We start from the raw sequence: 19,990 nt of genomic DNA, 5'->3' as shown, positions 1-19,990 counted from the left end.
CAAAGTTCACATGAATTTCCAGAGAGTTGATTTATTATTAAACCTGAGCCTGATTGATTTCCCCATTCTGTTTAAAGATCACGTGAATATTTTACCAACTTCCTTGTACTGCCAAGAGTTCTTTGAACTGCATTTGAGTTGAATATGTTTGCATCTCGTTTACTTTCAAATACTGCAAGACAATTTGTCCGTCGTGGTATTGCAACTTCACAAACGACAAATATGCCAGCAAAGGTTTGTTCATGTTCAAATCAATGTGCAGTGTGTGTAACTGTAGGTAACCCAGGCAAACCTTAGTTAACACATTTGCTGGTCAGCCAAATTCGCCGACAATGTCAATGCATTTTTACATAGAAATTTAAAACTTGTGCCCGAAGAAAGAAACCTACATAAATATGTTTTCTATACTTCACTTGACCCAAATATATGATTTTTTATGGTGATAAGTCGCCCGCACATGGAATTTTAGAGGATTTTGATAGCAGTTCCATTAAAAAAGCTGCTATCGCCATGAGACTAAGATCTAGAAACACCCCGAAATGCCGTTTTGGGGAATTTTGCTAGCTGAATCTTTTGATGAAAGTCAGTCTTTGACAAGATGTAACTTTGCTACGGAAAGTGCTATGAAAAAAAGGTTTTCAGTTTTGGCTTTGTTTACTCAAGGGCTTTAATTTGATATATAAAATGATGCAGTTTGATGGCAAATTTGAATTCACCTAGCATACCTAGTAACTGTTGTTGAATGTTGTCATACACATGTATATTCATGACATTGTATTAAAAATTGCTTTATGTTTAAAGTTTTTTACTTCCATTGTCAGAGCTGTGCACCAAGCGACTGAAGTGTACACTAGTTGTCCACTTCCAATTTAGTTTCGTCAGCACAGACTAGACATAGACTGTTATTAGGTCAGTGCCGTACTATTACGCTGACTTTCGTATTCAGCGAGGAGGACGATTTCGACCTCCTGGTTTGTTTACAAACAGAGAGGTAGACAAAAACCGTTCCGCTTGTCCAAACACTCAAGTATCAGAAAGATGGTCCACAATAGCGTGATTCACGTAACCTGAATAGGGATTAAAAAGCTGTCACGTAGAACCATGTGCTTCTATTGTCCAATTTGCCATCAAGATTTCATATGGAAACAGTTCAGACCCAGTACACGATCATGTCAGAAATTAATATTTTGTTCTGGGTCTGATTATTCGGACTATTATTAGGTATGCCAGGTGAATTCAAATTTGCCATCAAACTGCATCATTTTATATATCAAATTAAAGCCCTTGAGTAAAGAAAGCCAAAACTGAAAACCTTTTTTTCATAGCACTTTCATGTAAAGCAAAGTTACATCTTGTCAAAGATTGACTTTCATCAAAAAGATTTCCAGCTAGCAAAATTCCCAAAAAAAGCATTTCGGTGGTGTTTCTAGATCTTAGTCTCATGTTGATAGTAGCTTTTTTAATGGAACTGCTATCAAAATCCCTCTAAAATTCCATGTGCGAGTGACTTATCACCATAAAAAATCATATATTTGGGTCAAGTGAAGTATAGAAAACATATTTTTGTAGGTTTCCTTCTTAGGCCAGTTCTTTTATATTTCTATGTAAATTATGTAATGTGTTCTAGGCAAATTTGGCTGACTAGCAAATGTGTTAATTAAGGTTTGCCTGGGATACCTACTGTTATCATACTGAGTACTTATAACTGACATTTTTTTAAACGGAACACGACTCTCCACTAAGTTGGACAATAAATAGCCCTGAAACACGTAGCGAAAGATCGTGATGGTCCCCAGTAAGTTTATCCGCACAGCATGCTAGGAGATCGGGAGCCAACATGACACGGCGCACTGCGGGAAAGTTTTTTCCCGCAGTAATTGAATTTGTGTGGACGGCACTTGCTATCTCATGGGGAATACACAATAGGTTCCCACTGTAGCGAGATAGACACCCATATGATAAAGGATGCGACGGTGGGATGTTTCTCACTAGCGTACACATAGGAAGAGGTATTAAAACAATCGCACTGATTGGCTGATCAACACACTTGTTAAACTAAAAAAAACATAATGTGTGATTTGCTTCACAGCGACGCCCTCAATTTTACTCAGATTTCTACTTTTTGCATAATTATAATGCCCAGTGGTACATGTATACTAAAATACCACATAAAAGACTAATGCTGGTTTCATACTACCCTGCCGCTGAGCGGCGTGGCGCACGCGCATTGCAGACAAACGGACACATTCTAGGCTTGTCATTGGTTGAAACGACCCACTGGCCGCCATATTTGGATTGGGCGCTACCATATTTGCACAGATTCTGATACGCACTTCTGTTATTGGTCGTCCTGTTTTAGCCTGATCGATTTTTGAAAAGGCAAAACGTAAAAATTGTTTATTTTTGAAGAAAATTGTGTATTTTTGAAGAAAATTGTGTGATATTTTTTAAAGTGAAGAGATGAAAGTGACAGTTAAGAATGAGGTTAAAGCCTTAATGTACGATTTCCGTCAAATGTTGATTTTTGAGGCCTCCTCCTTTTCCCAGGCATTATTGTGTCCGTTAAACAGCTCTTATTCCAGCTATTTATAATACAAATTTTGCGATAAAAAAATAAAAAGCCCCCTCCTGCTCCTTTTTTTTTAAAACCGGACGTGAAACATGTTTTTTTTTTTATTTGGCCTAACATTACAAATATACAAAAAAATCAGATTAGAAAAAAATAACCAATTTCATATTATAAGATCGTACATTATGGCTTTAATAACTTTGCATCGGTAATATGTCAGGCATTGTGAAAAATCTAAACATTTTGCCTTTGGAACAGAGGAATATCCCGAGGGGCGCATTGTGGTCCATAGTCCATCAAATAACAGATGCACAGTTATTAACCTCTACCGGTAATTAAACTGGAGTAGTTTTTTTTTTTTTTTTGGTCATCAAGCTTTACACAGGGTCAAATTTCAAAAGTTGCTCAAATTGTGTTAAAAACCATTCCAATGTATTCCTCTAGTCACAAGGATTCAGAAAATATATAGTTTGACCTACCCACATGTAGGACGTACCATTCTTGAGATACAGGGTGAGTCAAAAAAACTGCAATAGAGCAAAGAATCGATATTTATGAAAAAAACAAATCGAACTGTCACAATATTGAAAGATTCTATAAATGCTACACTCAATGGCCACCTTCTGTGAAAATATGAAGTGAATCGCAACTACCGCTTAATTTTGATGCGTCCTTTTGTTGCGATACCCAATTTCGTTATTTGTCCACGAGGTACCATGTATTTTGAATGAGAGCACACAGTGCGCAGTAAAGGCACCATATCTAAAACTAACTTTAACTTAAATAAGGTTGATTTTTATGCGTTAATTTAACTTCTTTTTTCTGTTCAAACAAACTTTCTAACATTACTTTAAGTCTTTCATACCTCACTCGACTCCAACTCCAGTTTTTTAATCCCAATATGTCCAACTTACTGGATATTTTGTAATTCACTCCATTTCAATTTATGCGCGCATTTCATTTTGACATTTGAAAAACCAGCCTGCAAATTTGTATGTTTTTGATAGAGAATAAACATCTTTAAAGTAAAGGTAAAATGAAAATAACAACAAATAATGTTTCTTCTCCTTAAACAAGACCAAGGGCAATATCACTCTGGATGCTCCATTTTATTTTAATGCCAATTAGGTTAAGAAAATGGCAGTTGTTCCAAATCTACCTTACACAGAGTGGGCTGACATTCAAATTTTAGATGTCTCTTGGACAAACATTAAAATTGGGTAGCGCTATAAAATGTGTCATAAAAACAAAACGGTAAATGCTAATTCCTTAATTTTTTCACACAAGGTCACTGATGGATATACCATATATATAAAATGTTTTCAAACCTAAAAAGTTCAACTCGGTTCTTAAGTAAAAATGGATTCTTTTCTCTATTGCACTTTTTTTGACTCACCCTGTATAACCAAAAAGGTCAAAGGTCATGTTTTTGGCTCTATGGGGGTCAAAATTTACACTTTGAAGGATGTTGACCTCAAAATGAAGTATTTTAAAAATGTTTTCAAGTAAATTTAAATTATTCATTAGTGCCATGGTTGCTCGAGCAGTCTAGCCAAGAATTTGCTCACCAATAGCTTCACATTCTAGGCTACATGTAGAGACCGTTCAGCATTTGAGGTGTATACCAAAAATCATTGGTTCCACTAATGTAGAAAGACAAAATGCTAACTCAAATATCACCCCATATAGCACCCTGTACTATAGATTTCAATCTCTTTGGACTCTAGCCTCGAATGTGAAAGCTATTGGTGATTAAATTTGAAGCTAGACTTCTCGAGCAGGTATACATTTGTGTGTATCATTTTAGGTAGGAGACAGGCTTCCCAATGTGCCATTGATGGAGAATAATCCTGGCAACAAGGTCAACCTGGAAGAAATCTTTCGAAATAAGAAGGGTATCCTCTTTGCTGTGCCAGGTGCTTTCACGCCAACATGTCATAAGGTAAGTTAAGAAGCAGGCCTCAAGTCGTGTGTTTGTGGGTGGGTGTGTGTCAGTGGGTGTTGCATCAGTGTGTGTGGGTATTCTCTTTGTTGTGCCAGGTACTTTCACACCAACATGCCATGAGATAAGTTTACAAGACAAGTACCAAGTTTTGATTTGATGTAATGGATCACAACTATACATTTACAATACATACATTGTACAATTCAATTCAATTCAATTCAAATTTTATTTATACACGGAAAGGCCCAGATCAGCCCTTGAGCTGGTCTTCCCTGGGGCCGTGTTTTACAACAAGTATAAACAACGATATAATATCAAAAAATAAGAACATATACAATGTGAAATTAAAAACATATACATACAAGCAGTAGGAAAAATAAGTACATACATCAATGTCAAAAGTATAAGACAGGTGGGAAAAATCCTCAACACGTCTTATTACGAATGGGCAGGATAATGCCCAATGAGATGTATAGTATGCAAAGAAAATTTACTTTAAATCATTTTATTTCCTCTATAATCTAATGAATATTATAGGTCTATGAAAATAGCATAATTTATAACATTTAAGGGGGTACTACACCCGTGGCCAATTTTGTGCCTATTTTTGCATTTTTTCAAAAAATATAGCGCATTGGTGACAAGTAAAATATGTATTATAGGGGCAAGGACTACAACTACTGCGCCGTGAATTCAGCAATTCAAGGCAAGTAGTTATTGATTTATTGATCAAATAGTGGGTTTCCCTCATTTTTGACTGTAACTCCACAACTGTTGTCTGTGCTAAAATAAAAATTTCCAGTGCAGTAGTTGTAGTCCTTACCCCTATAATATACATATCTTACTTGTCATCAATGCGCTATAATTTTTGAGAAAAATGCAAAAATAGGCACAAAATTGTGCAGGGGTGTAGTACCCCCTTAAATTAAAATACCATGAAGTCTTTCTAGGGTTTGTGGTCTGTATACCAACCCAGATAATTTAAGTGCAATGACTTAATCAACCCTTCTAAAGTAGCTATATGTAGGTTAGCTTGCTACACCTGATTAGTGAGCTATAGAGTCAACAAGGGGTCACATGCAATGCAGGAGAAAGTTCATTACTAACACTTTATCCCGGGGGGGGGCACTTCCATGACAGGTATGCATCATGTGCCTCGGGATAGACCCCCTTTTTCAAACCGGCTTGTACCCAATGACCCCCTTTTTTTGTGTTATGGTCCTACCTATTACCCAATGACCCCTTTAAAAAAATCATGTACTCAATGACCCCCTTTTTCTATTTCCTGCTATACCCAATGACCCCCTTTTAATTCCCAAATTTAGGTGGTATTTGTGTTCTCCTCCAGAAATAATGAGATTTTTCACATTTCCAAGGTGGCCAAGTTGTTTTTACGCAGTTTGGCACTTATTTATATACTCTTTTGGCAATCCTGTACTCAATGACTCCCATTTTACTTTTTGTTACCCCAATGACCATCCTTTTTTCAAAGTTTCATACCGAATGACCCCATTTTTAATCAGGTTGTGTACTGAATGACCCCATATTTTTGTAATTGTACATTTGACCTGAATGCCCCCTACTTTTAACATGGCCGAGGCACATCCCTGCCATTTCAGATAGGGAGTGCCTCCCCCGGGCACTTTATATGCTGGCAACTTGTGAGCGATTTTTGTTTATAAGATAAATTAAAATGTTTATTCTTTTTCTTTTTAAAAACAATAGTTGTTTTTCATGTTTGTTCATATGTATCATTTGGAAAAATATCAGAGCTATGCAGACCTGCCAAATTTGGTATGTGATTGATCATGATGCATGATCGATAATGAACTCCAAAAATTGTGGCCAAGCCGTTTTTGAATCCTGGCTAACACCCTGCGTACATTTAGGATGCAATCATGTTTCACAGTTGTTCATCAACGATTATCACCTCTAAAATGTGAATGTATCAAAATGTGTATGACACATTGGTTCCATTGTGGATACCAGATAAACATGTCTGTAGCCATATATTATTTGCACGAGTATCCAACATTGTCTACTTTTCTTTTCTTTTTCTTTTTTTTGGGGGGGGGGATATGTATATATGGTTGTGTACATGGAAATGTACATGGTTATATATGGAGATTGCCAAAATCTATGTGGAACCTTTTGGGGAGGATGGGAGGTTGAGAGTATCAAAATGGTGATCTTCGAGGTGGGCAAGATATGGATTGATTGGCCTACCCTGATGTCAAAATGTGCGAAAATAAAATTCTGCTTCCAATGCCTTTTACAGATTTGTAATACAATCGCCCGTTTTTTAATAATGGTCATTATTTAAGGGGGGAAGTTACTTTTTTAGATGTTTATGTAGGATTGTAGGACAATCTCTTGCAGCCTTGCTGGACAGAAATCACTTATTTGTTGATGTGATCAAGCTAATTGAATTGGTTGTCGCTAATTAATATTGATTTTGAGATACAGCTAATAATAGTATTCAACTTCCTTTCCATTTTGTTGTTCTGAGCAGCACTAAAATGACCGTATCTCTGGTTGTGTAAGTCCAATTGTGATGAGGTTTCATCAAAATACAATTCTGATGGCCGGTACAAATAATGAAATTGATATAAAAGTTGCCCAACAAACAACTCATTTTGGCTTATGATCACATCATATTTATTGTACTCTTTATTTTAGACTCATCTGCCAGGATATGTTGAAGATTATGACAAACTGAAAGCTAAAGGAGTTGAGGTGATAGCATGTGTGTCCGTCAATGACCCATTTGTAATGGAAGCATGGGCAGAAAACTCTGGTGCTACAGGCAAGGTACATTACAAGTAAATGCTTAAATGTTTTACTTAAATGGGAACTGAAATATAGAAAAACTGTCAGGCAAGTGAAAAGATAGTGTCTGCTATATTTATTTACCTGTAGAATGTAGATATGCTACACTTTATCATTGGGAATCAGGCTGATTTGGAAAAAAGTAATTCCTATGTCAAACCACCATGGAATATATGTACAGGGTGTCCCATAAAAAATTACAGAGCAAATAAAATTGAACGTAAGTCGAGAAATAGACATCAGAATCAAAAAATTTAAAATGTATCGTATAGCTTATTTTGTTGTGCATCACATACAAAAATTTTATTTGATTCAGTTTACTGGTTGCGAAGAAATGAACAATTACATAATGTGTGCATCAATTCAGTTCATTCCAAGTTTGATCAACAGACGCCTTTTTCATACTCGCTCACCGCTGCCTAAAGTGTGTGTATCTCATTAAATTTAGTCCATATCATCTATTTTATAAGCGGACGGTGTTATGTCATCCATGCTTTCACTGAAGATGAATAACAATTTGTCCGTAAAACTTTGATTTCTGCAATTGGAAGCTTTCCAACTTCAATTCTTCATGTTGTGCAAATATGTTATATTTTAACTTTCCAAAGAACATTTGAGACAAGTATAACAATGATCAAGTGCTTACAGCTTTAGTTTACGTGTGATTTTTGAAACCAACATCATTACTGTCTAAGTTTTAAAAGATTTAAATTTTGCATTACAATTTCTTGGAAATATTCCAAAAACATTTATGTGTGTGAGAAATTTTTAAGCCAGCTGGAATTCTTTATGCAATAATTCTTTAGGGCTCATATTGAAATACCCTACCACGTTTTCACACAGAAAGAAGGCAAGATTCCCCTCGCTAAGCGCGCGCCTCAGGAAAGCTCGGTCATAAAACGGATGGATTATATGCATCAGTGATACACCCTGCCCAGGATTTTAACAAAAGAAGGCTAGCACAGGAAAGCTGCAGGATGGCGCACACCTTCCTGTGTAAGGGAATTTCAATATGAGCCCTTATGCAACATTAACGAAAAATATATATTTACAAGAACCGAGCATCATCTTACATGCATTTAAATTTTGCATTACAATTTCTTGGAAATATTCCAAAAACATTTATGTGTGTGAGAAATTTTTAAGCCAGCTGGAATTCTTTATGCAATAATTCTTTATGCAACATTAACGAAAAATATATATTTACAAGAACTGAGCATCATCTTATGCAAGCTTTCATTTTCAATATCGTGCAGGTTTTCAAATTTGAACAAAACCTAATTAAATGTTTTGCAAGAAACAGATTGTTTAAAAAGAACGAGGATTTCACAGAAGAAAATATGAAGCCCATTGACAGTTAACAACTAGTGTGCATTATGTTGAATGATCTTTCTTTCAAACTTGAAATGAAGTGAATTGACACATGCGTTATGCAATCGCTCATTTCTTCGTGATCAGTCAACCGATTCCAGCAAAATTGGCGTATGAGATGCAGAATAAGATGGGCTACATGCTGATTTTTGGATTCTGATGTCTATTTCTCAACTTACGTTCAAATTTGTTCGCCCGGTAATTTTTTCTGGGACACCCTGTATGCTTCTTTATCACAATGTATCTTTGCAGGGCCTCCTTGGAAATCAGTGTATTGACATTGAAGGAGCTAACCTGCATGATAAAGAGAAAGTTCAAACTTGCATTCTATCTATAATATGAAAAATCATAAAACGGAAGAAAGGGAATGTTTCCGATCATTAAGAATTTACTTGATATCATATATAACATGGTAGACTTGTATAATAAACAATTGCTAGTCATGACAAATCCAAATGTTAGTCAAAATCATGCATATTTCTGGGTATTTTGATCTTTAATTGATCCCGTTTTGATGTATGGAAATCAAAAAGACTTTCTTTTCTTAACTTTTCAAAAACAAAAACAAAAAGATAATTGTAACATTGTCTATGTCTTTTCTTTCCCACATGTATTTCAAATTTAATAATACCCCAACCATCATGCTTAAAAGAGCAGGAGATTCAAACTTCAATTGGTCTATATTCACAAAAAACAAAAGGTTTTGCATTTGCTAAAAAAACAGACATATGACATAATGCTGCAATTTTTTGGAACACGTCTTCTACTGACTTTCAAGCTACGTTTTACTCTTTTCTGATTTTGTTGTTGTTTTAAACCCATCTGAGCCAATTTGTTGACATGCTGGGCAAATTTGGGCCATATGCATGGCCTTAGCGAAAACACTGCCCCAGGTACAATATACATTGTAAGAAATTGACGCCTGTATATGGGTTTCTATCATTAAGAATTACTTGATATCACATGGTAGACTTGTATAATAAACAATTGCTAGTCATGACAAATCCAAATGTTAGTCAAAAACATGCATATTTCTGGGTATTTTGATCTTTAATTGATCCCGTTTTGATGTATGGAAATCAAAAAGACTTTCTTTTCTTAACTTTTCAAAACAAAAACAAAAGATAATTGTAACATTGTCTATGTCTTTTCTTTCCCACATGTATTTCAAATTTAATAATACCCCAACCATCATGCTTAAAAGAGCAGGAGATTCAAACTTCAATTGGTCTATATTCACAAAAAGCAAAAGGTTTTGCATTTGCTAAAAAAACAGACATATATGACATAATGCTGCAATTTTTTGGAACACGTCTTCTACTGACTTTCAAGCTACATTTTACTCTTCTTTTCTGATTTTGTTGTTGTTTTAAACCCATCTGAGCCAATTTGTTGACATGCTGGGCAAATTTGGGCCATATGCATGGCCTTAGCGAAAACACTGCCCCAGGTACAGTATACATTGTAAGAAACACTGCCACAGATACAGTTTAGGTTTTACCCATTTTCTGTGTTTGTCGGCAAGGACCCGAACACTCCCAATTTGCCCCCATGACTGATGGCATTATTATACAGGTGGGAAAGGGAGTACATATTAACTCTAAATATATTTTTGTGGTGTCAGTAAAAAGTATGCTGGTAAAATAGATTATAGGTTGGCCCAGACTTGCCTGTAATTTCTGGAAAGGCAGTTAAGCTAGTGCCTCATGTCATTACGCCTCAAGTTTTTAGACACCACAGAATCAGCGATCAGAAAAACACAGGTTTGGCAAAAAATAGATCTTGGTTGGAGGTATGAATTTAGCACCACGTACATCGAAGTTCACTTTTCGATGGGTGAACTGTAGTTAGGATAACAAAAATGACTGGTAAGAAAGTCTACTAATTGACCTCAGAAGGTCAAGTCATCTGTGAAAATAGAAATGGCCACAGAATTGTCATGAACTTGTACCTTTTTGAGCAAAAATACAGCTTATCGAGCCAATTTCTACATGGGCTCATCAGCAGAAATATTTTCTTAACAGGACTAATACCTCAGCTATATGGTACTTTACAATACCGGTATGACAGTAATGGAAATAAAAGTGCAATTATTGTTCGTCATTTTTTCGGTACAGATAATTATGACAAAATACAATTTCAAATGACATCAGTAATGTAATCAACAATCTCCTAATTTGCATTATATTCCTTCTAGCTCGCTGCCATTCGTCTAGTCATATGGTATGTCCATGAATTTGTGGTAAAATATACAGTGTGATACAGTGTGCCCATTTTAAATGATAATATTTCTTTTTATTTCAGATTAGGATGTTAGCTGATCCTCAAGCAGAATTTACAAAGGTAAGGGATCTTTCTCCAAAGCACACTCAACTTTCATATCTCAAAATACCAAGAAGGTACCCCCCAGTGGTGTCACATGAAAGAGGAAACAGTAAAGAATATAATAAAAATATTTACCCACCCGGGGGTGACACTTATTATAAGACCTACATTTAGGACAATATTCAGATTTTGGGTCCTTTTCATATCTCGAAGAAGGTATGACCCCCGAGTGTCAAATGAAAGAAAAAAAGGTAAAGAATGTTTATATTAACTGAATATATTGTTGTTCTATAAATTAGGGTCTCATAAGGGAGTAACTGAATATATTGTTATTCTATTAATTAGGGTCTCATAATGGAGTGATGGAGCTAAAGAGGACTTTATAGCTGCTAATGTATTTCATTTCAAGAACATTAAATGCAATTTAAGAACATTAAATTCATTTCAAGAACATTCATTTCAAGAACATTCATTTCAAGAACATTCAATTAAATTCAAGAAAATTAAATTAAATTCAAGAACATTCAATTAAATAAATTCAAGAACATTCTATTTAAATCAAGAACATTAAATTTGATTCAAGGCATTCAATTTGATTTTAAAGCATTGAATTCAAGAACATTGAATTCATTTTAAGAAAATTCAATTCAAATCAATGCAATGCAATTGAAGAACATTCAATCAATTCTGAAGATTGAACTCAATTCAAGAACATTTAATTCAAGTACATTCAATTCCGCATATAGGATAAGGTCTATGGCAATTAGCGTATAGCCCTCAGTTGTCTGATGATCGCATTAGCGTGAAACTCAGAGTTACAACTTTCATTCCACAAGTTCTACTCGAACATTCAATTCTATTTAAAACATGCAAGAACATTCAATTCAATTCAAGAATATTGTTCATTTCTATGCAAGAACTCTCTTTTCTACAATATTCAATTCAAGAACATTCAATTCTATGCAAGAACATTCAATTTGATTCTGGATCATTCAATTCAAGAATTCTTTATATAAAATTTATTTTGCAACTTGAAGAGAAGATGCACATTACGCAAGAGAATGACATAATGCATGAAATGCCTCCATCACACCACAGATGGTCACACCAGTAACTCCCTTCTGGTCAATGATTTGAGATAAAGGGAAAGACAGAAATGGGCTTACTGTGAACTGTATTTGGTGCAAGATATGGTTTGATTGTGACACCAATATCAGTCTGGTCTAGTTCAGCTGACCTTGGTGACTTTCTCTGTTTGGTTTGTTTGATTTGTCACTACATGTAGCCAGTCAAGCAGATAATTGCATTCAGTTTGACAAATACAGTGAAATGCAAGTACCTGTGAGAAACAATTAAGAAATTTAAACTTGAGCATTCAGTTAACTTACAGACAAATTTTATTTCATCTATCAAAATCTATTAAATTTTGGCCAATTCAAATTAACAATTTTGGGCACCTTTTTTTGTAGCACTACTTACGGGTCCTGTTGCTTCAGAATATTAGTATACAGAGAGGTTTAATCAGCAACAGACGCTGGCGCTTTGTGCTCAGTATGTTCGCGCAGCCACATACTGCAGCCACGGTTGTAACCCCCATTCCTAACTGTTTTCAAGCTAAAATAGGGTAAAATTAATTAGATAGAAATAACATTAATTAGAAATTTGGTGCTGCTGCAGAAAATGTGTAAATACCATATTTACTATAATCACCCATCAAATCTTTTTGACATATTTAATTTTAAAAATAAAGGCAATTATATTGGAATTAAAATAATTAAGTTGGATACTTAAGCTTTTTTTTAAATCATAACCAAAATCAAACTGAGAATGATTTAAGTACTTCCCACTTCCCATATTCCATAATTCGAACCTGTAGGAAGAGATAGCCAGTCTGTTGATAGTACAACAAAAGACCTCTATAATACTGTAGATAAATTATATTTTATGCTATTTATGAATCAATTGAGTTAATTTTCTTATCTTTTTCTTATCGACTGATGTTTACATAATGAAAATGCAGCTCAAATAGCAGTGAAAATTAAAATTTGAATTTACAAAAACCCATACTGTATTCAGAGTGACCATGGCCTATTTCAACATGTAGCTGGCTACCTAGTTAGCCCAATGAGTGTTGGGAAGTGGTTCCCACCTAGTTTCTCCTGGCTACCTAGTTAACCCAATGAGTGTTGGGAAGTGGTTCCAACCTAGTTTCTCCTGTGTTGACACCTTGTGAGGGCTGTGGTTCTGTTATTTCACAATTCAAGTAAGAAATAATTTGTTGTTTTTGGAATTGTGTAATAATAGGAATTGCTCTGATCATGAAGCTACCAGAGACTAGCTTCATGCTCTTTATATATTTATGTTCATATTTTGGGATGGTATGATGAACAAAATCTCTTTATAATCCCAAAATTTTGCTTGGATTTTCATCAAATGTGTGTGGCAATTGTAACTTAAATAGGAATCTGGATGTTTGCAATGAGAATACAGATTGTTTGTTTACTGTCCACTAACAAAATGGCAAATTTAATCAAAAACTTATTAGTGCTTGTGTTGGTGAGTAAGTGGGTTGTGTGTGTGTGTGTGAGGGAGGGGCAGATAGTCTGGGTGTGAGAGTATGTAATGTGTGTGTGGACATGTAGATGGGGTGTGCTGAAGTGTGTTGTTTGTTTATTTAATGTAAATGTAATATTTCATGTAAATTGGCATACAAGCCAGGAATTGAAATAAATTAAATCTGAATCTGAATCAGAGACAGCATAGCGTGAAATGCATATTTTTACAGAAAAAGACAGTAAAAGTTGCACTTTATGGAATAATATTTGTTAGGGGGCTATTATTTTCTTTGGAAGTGGGGGTCCCAAATATATGGGGGGAGTCATATAATTTTGGAAAGAAAAATAGGGTGGTCATAAAATTGTAGGGAGTCACAAGAAGACCACAGATAGTGTTTATTTTATTCAAAAAGACTGCTTTCAATACAATTTTAGCCTGTTTAGGGGTACATTTGTAAGGTGTATCGGACTATCGGTGGTAGGGGTCATAAAATTTTTGTTGCCGAAATAGGGGGTGTCGCAATTTTATTGATGCCAACTTTCGGAAAATTTGGAGAAAATGATAGCCCCCTTACTAATATTATGTAATAATGTTTGGCAAAGAATAATAAAATCGAAATTTTACATAAATCACACATTGTATGACTTAAATTGTTAAACATAGCAATAAACTGCCTTCTTTGCAGGCTCTTGAAATGGATTTTGATGCCAGTGGGCCTTTGGGAAATGTTCGCTCAAAACGGTAAGTGGGTGTCCTTCCTTTCTTTATTTTCTCCCTTTCTTTCATTTGTTCGTTCTTTTCTTTCTTTTTTTGTCTGTCTCTTTCTGCTTTCTATGTCAGTCTGTCATCTATCTTTCTCCTCTTTCTTTCTATCTTTCTCCATTCTTTCTTGCTTTCTTTCCTTTTTGTTTTGGCTTTTGCCTTGTCTTAATTTGTCTTGCTGTTTATATGTTGTCATTTTTTCTCTCTGTTGAGTCATTCTGTCAGTCTTTTTATTCATTATATTCATCTCTCACAGAAACAGACTGCTATCAATATTTCTGTCTGTATGTGTAGGGGTGTATAATATGTATGTGTATCAAAAATATTTTTGGTTTTTTGTAAAGTAGATGCCATTCCAAAATTATCATTGCTAGGGAACTCAAACTTGGTAGCAATGATCATTGGATGGAGGGGGCCTTATAATACCCCAAAGGATGTTGAGGTCAAAGGTCATTTAGGGGTCAAAAAGTCATTTCGGGGTCAAATTTCAAATAGCTGTGATTGGACTAAAATTTGGTTGACATAACTCCAAAACATGTGAAAAGCAAAGCAGAGGTCATTTGAGGTCAAAATTCTTGCATGGGTAAATTTTCAAAATTGCTCCAATTATGCTCAATATTAATTCAATCGTGAATAATAAGTTCAGACGAGACTTCAGCAGCATAGCTGCTCTTGTTTTGTTGTTTTTATTTTTTTCTTGTCACTTCCATACTATTTGCCAGCGAAGTGTGTTATGTGTAATCCGATTATCACTATGTCAAGTTGAGTTCTGCACCACGATCGAAATGATCACAACACATAGTCTATGGCATGTACTACCACTCCAAAAGGTGCGTGATCAAGTTACCAGGGAGTTATGTAACCAAAATGTGGCAAATTTCACTAGGAAGACTGCCCGGGGAAGACTGGAAGTGGTGTTAGTTTTGTGATTGGACCTTCTTGTCTCAAGTTATATGCAAATTAGCTCATTAGCATAAAAATGTCAAACATTGCTCAAAGTATATCGACCTTGGTACCAAAATGTGGCAAATTTCACAAGGAAGACTGAAGATGGTGTTAGTTTTGTAATTGGACCTTTCTGTCTCAAGTTATATGCAAATTAGCTAATTATATTAGATTTTTAAAAATGTCAAACATTGTCCAAAGTAAATTGACCTTGGTACCAAATTGTGGCAAATTTCACAAGGAAGACTGAAGATGGTGCTAGTTTTGTAATTGGACCTTTCTATCTCAAGTTATATGCAAATTAGCCAATTAGCAACATGGGATAATGACATGCATGGTTTGGTCATGCGCACAAATAAGGGGTCAAAGGTCATTGAGTGGTCATTGTTACATATGTTACACAGTGCACTGCCCTGCAGGGTTTCATATATATACTCAGATCTAGTTCATATTCCAGTTGAGTGAAAATAAATTGTGAACCCAGTGCATTTTATCATTGTTCCATTAGTAATTGAAAATAATACCAAATTAAGAAGTAAAATGTAAGCTCAAAATTGAGCACCTATTGCTGCAAACCTGTTGTTCCAAATTTTGAGATCATTGGATCAAATCTTTTTAAGATGCATGTTACTTTTCATCAAAATTGCTGGGGATATGTTTGAAATACAAATTAATTACACTTCAAAGCAGTGTTGCTTTATGATTATGCCAACTTTGAGTCAACCTTCAGTAAAATCTACTCATAATGTGAAATAGTCAAGGCCACTAACCCAAAAATGCATTCATTATGCATGACCTGACAGACACTTACAATTACACAAATATTGAGAAGAATTGTTTTGATGCCTAGATAAATATTACGCAAATAAAGTTGACTGTACATTGTATTGATTTAACCAGAGAAGCAGTGTGTATTCTCACTTACCCAATTTAACAAAATGAAAAGAGAATGACAAAAAATCAGACTAGGTACCAAGGTTGATTCTTACATGGGTAGATAAATATAAAACCAAATCATTTCCACTGTGTTCGGTAAGTAATTCTGGAGCATGGGAAGTGCAAACAAATACTAAAATTGTTTGTTGTTGTTGTTGATTGTTTCGTTAGTTACTCCATGGTGGTGGTAGACAGCGTGATTAAAGCTATCAATGTTGAACCTGACAATGTGGGAGCAACGTGCAGCTTGTCCAACAGCATCGTCAATCAGCTGTAACTAATGTGTGGATGAATTACCTAAATTCCATGGGCACTACCAGCATCAGCCTCTAACAACTATTTTGATTGGTTACAAAAAGAGCTATATCATTATATTGAGCCAATCAGAGAGAGATATTGCCATTAGGGCTGTAGTTTAAAATTGCTTAAGGTGGTACTACATTCCTTGATAAATTTGTGACTATTTTTGCATTTTTATCAAAAAAAATAACACACTGGTAACAAAGGTTATGTATATAAATAAATAAATGAATGTAGATATTTATATAGCGCTTTATGCCGTAAACAGCCTCAAAGCGCTTTACATTTATTCCGCCGTCATTAGAATAATCGGAACCACGTTCGCAGCCTACAAATGGCGCAGGGTTCATCAGTACAACGACTGTGACTACCCCTAACAGCTTCCCATTGCACCTGGGTGGGGTGAGGCAAGCGAGGCAAAGCGCCTTGCCCAAGGACACAACACGGTGGCGGGACGGGGACTCGAACCCACGCATGTCGAGCAAGCTCTGAGATTATGAGTCCAAGGATGTATCCACTGAGCTACCGTGCCCTCAAATAGGGGCAAGGAATCCAGTTACTACACTGGAATTTCATTGACCCAAGACAAGCGCTACGTTATTTATGATAAGAAAAGAGGTACCACTAGAATGTACCTCATTTCTTAACATATATAATGAACCACTTGTAATTGGATTCCTTGCCCCTAAAATATACATAACTTTTGTTTCCACAGTGTACATATGTGTAGTTATTTTTTGAGAAAAATGCAAAATTAGTCACAAAATTTATCAGGGGGTGTAGTAGCACCTTAAGCAACATTGAGGATTAAAGGCAGGAGTGCTCACATGGTTAATGTGCTGTCATTGGCCAGCAGTAAGAAAAAGGTGCTTGCTTGTCCTTGACTTACTTTATTTGTCAGTTGGGTTGAAAAAACATTTAATTACAGCTGCAAGTGTTACAAAGCTATGTAAGAATAAGAGGTAGTATTTTATCCATTTAATTCATGTTAAAATCTGTTTAAGAAGTCAATTGTGAATTGAATCAAGTTGAAATCATTATTTTTTTGAACACCCATGATGTAAAGACCAACTTATTGATAAAATATATAGGTTGTGATTAAACAAAACCTGACCCTGCTACCAAATTTGACTCAAAATTGTTTCTACTCGGTTGTGTTTTTAGTGGACTGGAATATGCATCATACGGGCAATTCTTGTTTTGGATATTATTCACCTTTCTCCTTAAATTGAACATGTGAAACTATGTGAAACTTTATGAAACTTTTGGTGTTTAAAGCTCTAATTTTAAAAGGTTTGGTTTTCATTAAGGATGTCAACATTGAAATTCAATTACTGTATATTCATTTTAATTGAAAGAATATCTTAACTTTGGTATTCATTTGTACAGTATTTTAAAGAGGCATAAAAGAAATTGCAAGAGTTTCTCAAATTTGGGTTGGTCAGTCATGGATAAGCAAACAACTTTTTTTAGGAGTATCACCAGAATATTATTTTGTAACAGAATGTCAATATAGAGTTATCTTTTGTTTTCAATCATAAATAATTTGATTACAGGTGATATGATGTATTGGTAGTTATATTTTGTTGTTGTGAAAGAACTTATTGTTTTAGCGCTAGTTTCAAACAAGATCTGCACTCGCAAAGCAAGCCGAACTTTTAATTGTCATAGTTTATTCTTATTTAATCTTATCACATGCTTTAAATTTAAATTAATTTCAACATATCAACTGCTCAGTTCCAGAAGTGGGTAAGTGCAATAGCTGCCCTGTGAACATTGGCAATTTACACACAGTATATTGTACTCATCTACATATTGCAGCTGCACATGGCAGCTATTGCACTTACCCATTTCTGACACTTAGCAGTCGATATATGTTCTTAATTATTAAGTCAAATTCTTGCTTCTAATTCTGTGTAATATTTTAGCATAATTGTACAAAACCCTTTGTACCATTTTATTATTTTAAGGGTTAAATAGGAACAGTGAGTGAAATATCTGCCTGGGTAGAACAGCCTGTTTGAAGGGGTAAGGGATCATCCTTAACTGAGGGTATTGATTAATGTTAGTCTGTAGACATACATTGTAGTACATACAGTACTGACTTGGGTATAGTCATGTATCCCAAATAAAAAATTTTGTAGGGGAGTCTAGAAAATATCCAAAAATCCCAAACATTTTTGCCCAAACCACTACAATCTTGGAAAAAAGTACTTGGAACACTTGGCACACTCTGCCGTAATTTCGTGCAGAATTTCTTATAATCATGGAAATGACTTATATTGTGCTTGGGAACAAACATGACAGACATCTACAACAATGATTTACCCTTCCCCCATCCCCATCAATCAATGTTGGGGACATTGGGAAGCTGCTGAAGACAGCATTTCTCAACAATGCACAGGGGAAAGGGAGTGACAGCTTTCCGTTATTTACACGAAAGCATTCCAAGACTTATTTCCATGATTGTAGTTCCATTACAACCTTGCATAATTTGGATTTGGAATGAAATGAATTTATGGTTTTGCTGATTTGTTGAAGGGATCATATTGTGTGCATGAGCAAACTGTTACAATTGCATCCTGTAGTATTCAACAGATGCAATGTGTTAAACTTAACCATTTCTGTTTTAAATGATATTAATGTAGGGCCGTATTTACAATGTACATTATTTAGTCTTTTGGCCATTTTCATGTTCAGTTAGAGATCCTATGGCAACCATTAATTCCAATCATATTTCAGGCTTTTCAGCTGCTATTGACCTATTGCATGGTCATCTCAAACCAAGGTGCTACTTGTAAAATGCACAAGAAGGATATAGTAGCATTATTATAAATGTTCACATTAATTAAATTAAATTTAAATTAAATTTTGGATTTATAAAGCGCCTTTCTCCAGATCTTAGAGGACTCAAAGCGCTGTAATTTCGCTGCAATGGTGAATCATCATAATCAGATCGCATCAACTAGGTTGCTGAGCGAACGGCAAGCACACCTATCCGCATTTAGATTGTAACATCCACCAATTATCTGTGCAGCTCCCCAAATTCCATTGGGTGAAGGAAGTTTTGATAACCAAACAACTAATCACCGATTTTTGCGATACAGGAGGAAGCCGGAGATCCTGCGAGAGCGAGCATGGAATCGGGATAAACCAAGTGCACATGAGTCCTTGAGCCGCGCCGGGGCTTGAACCCGGGACCTCAGTGGTGCAAAGCGAGGGAATTACCGCTCGCCCTCCCATTAATACTTTGCCACAATATTGGTTGTGTGGGGAAAAGATGTGTTACAAAATTATTACAGGCTGTATCAAAGTGATTGTTCTCACTCTGGTTTTTTTTTTTTTTTTTTGGGGGGTTGTGTGTGTGGGGGTGTGCTTTTTTCTAAATACAGATGCACCATTGGATCCACTTGAAATGACCAGACTTTTAAATATAAACTGTAAAAAATACA

The 19,990-nt window shown here is 35.3% G+C and overlaps 1 protein-coding gene across 1 annotated transcript; it reads left to right on the top strand.

Annotated features, from left to right (window-relative positions):
- The first annotated feature begins 29 nt into the window (after positions 1-29).
- On the top strand, positions 30-19,461 carry LOC140152486 (peroxiredoxin-5, mitochondrial-like). Its single transcript, XM_072174818.1, has 6 exons — positions 30-234; positions 4,377-4,511; positions 7,194-7,325; positions 11,019-11,057; positions 14,281-14,336; positions 16,410-19,461. The coding sequence occupies exons 1-6, from the start codon at positions 145-147 to the stop codon at positions 16,513-16,515; spliced, it is 558 nt and encodes a 185-aa protein (XP_072030919.1). The 5' UTR covers positions 30-144; the 3' UTR covers positions 16,516-19,461.
- The last annotated feature ends 529 nt before the right edge of the window (positions 19,462-19,990 follow it).

The sequence above is a fragment of the Amphiura filiformis genome, chromosome 5 (genome assembly GCF_039555335.1).
Source record: "Amphiura filiformis chromosome 5, Afil_fr2py, whole genome shotgun sequence".
NCBI lineage: Eukaryota > Metazoa > Echinodermata > Ophiuroidea > Amphilepidida > Amphiuridae > Amphiura > Amphiura filiformis.
The sequence above is the reverse complement of the archived record's forward strand: the minus strand, read 5'-3'. Positions and strand labels throughout refer to the sequence as shown.

Excerpts from the sequence above, each read along its gene's own strand:
- LOC140152486 (XM_072174818.1), top strand. The coding sequence starts at position 145 with ATGTTTGCATCTCGTTTACTTTCAAATACTGCAAGACAATTTGTCCGT. Across the intron at positions 4,512-7,193 it reads TCACGCCAACATGTCATAAG|ACTCATCTGCCAGGATATGT; the intron begins GTAAGTTAAGAA and ends TCTTTATTTTAG. Across the intron at positions 14,337-16,409 it reads GGAAATGTTCGCTCAAAACG|TTACTCCATGGTGGTGGTAG; the intron begins GTAAGTGGGTGT and ends TTGTTTCGTTAG.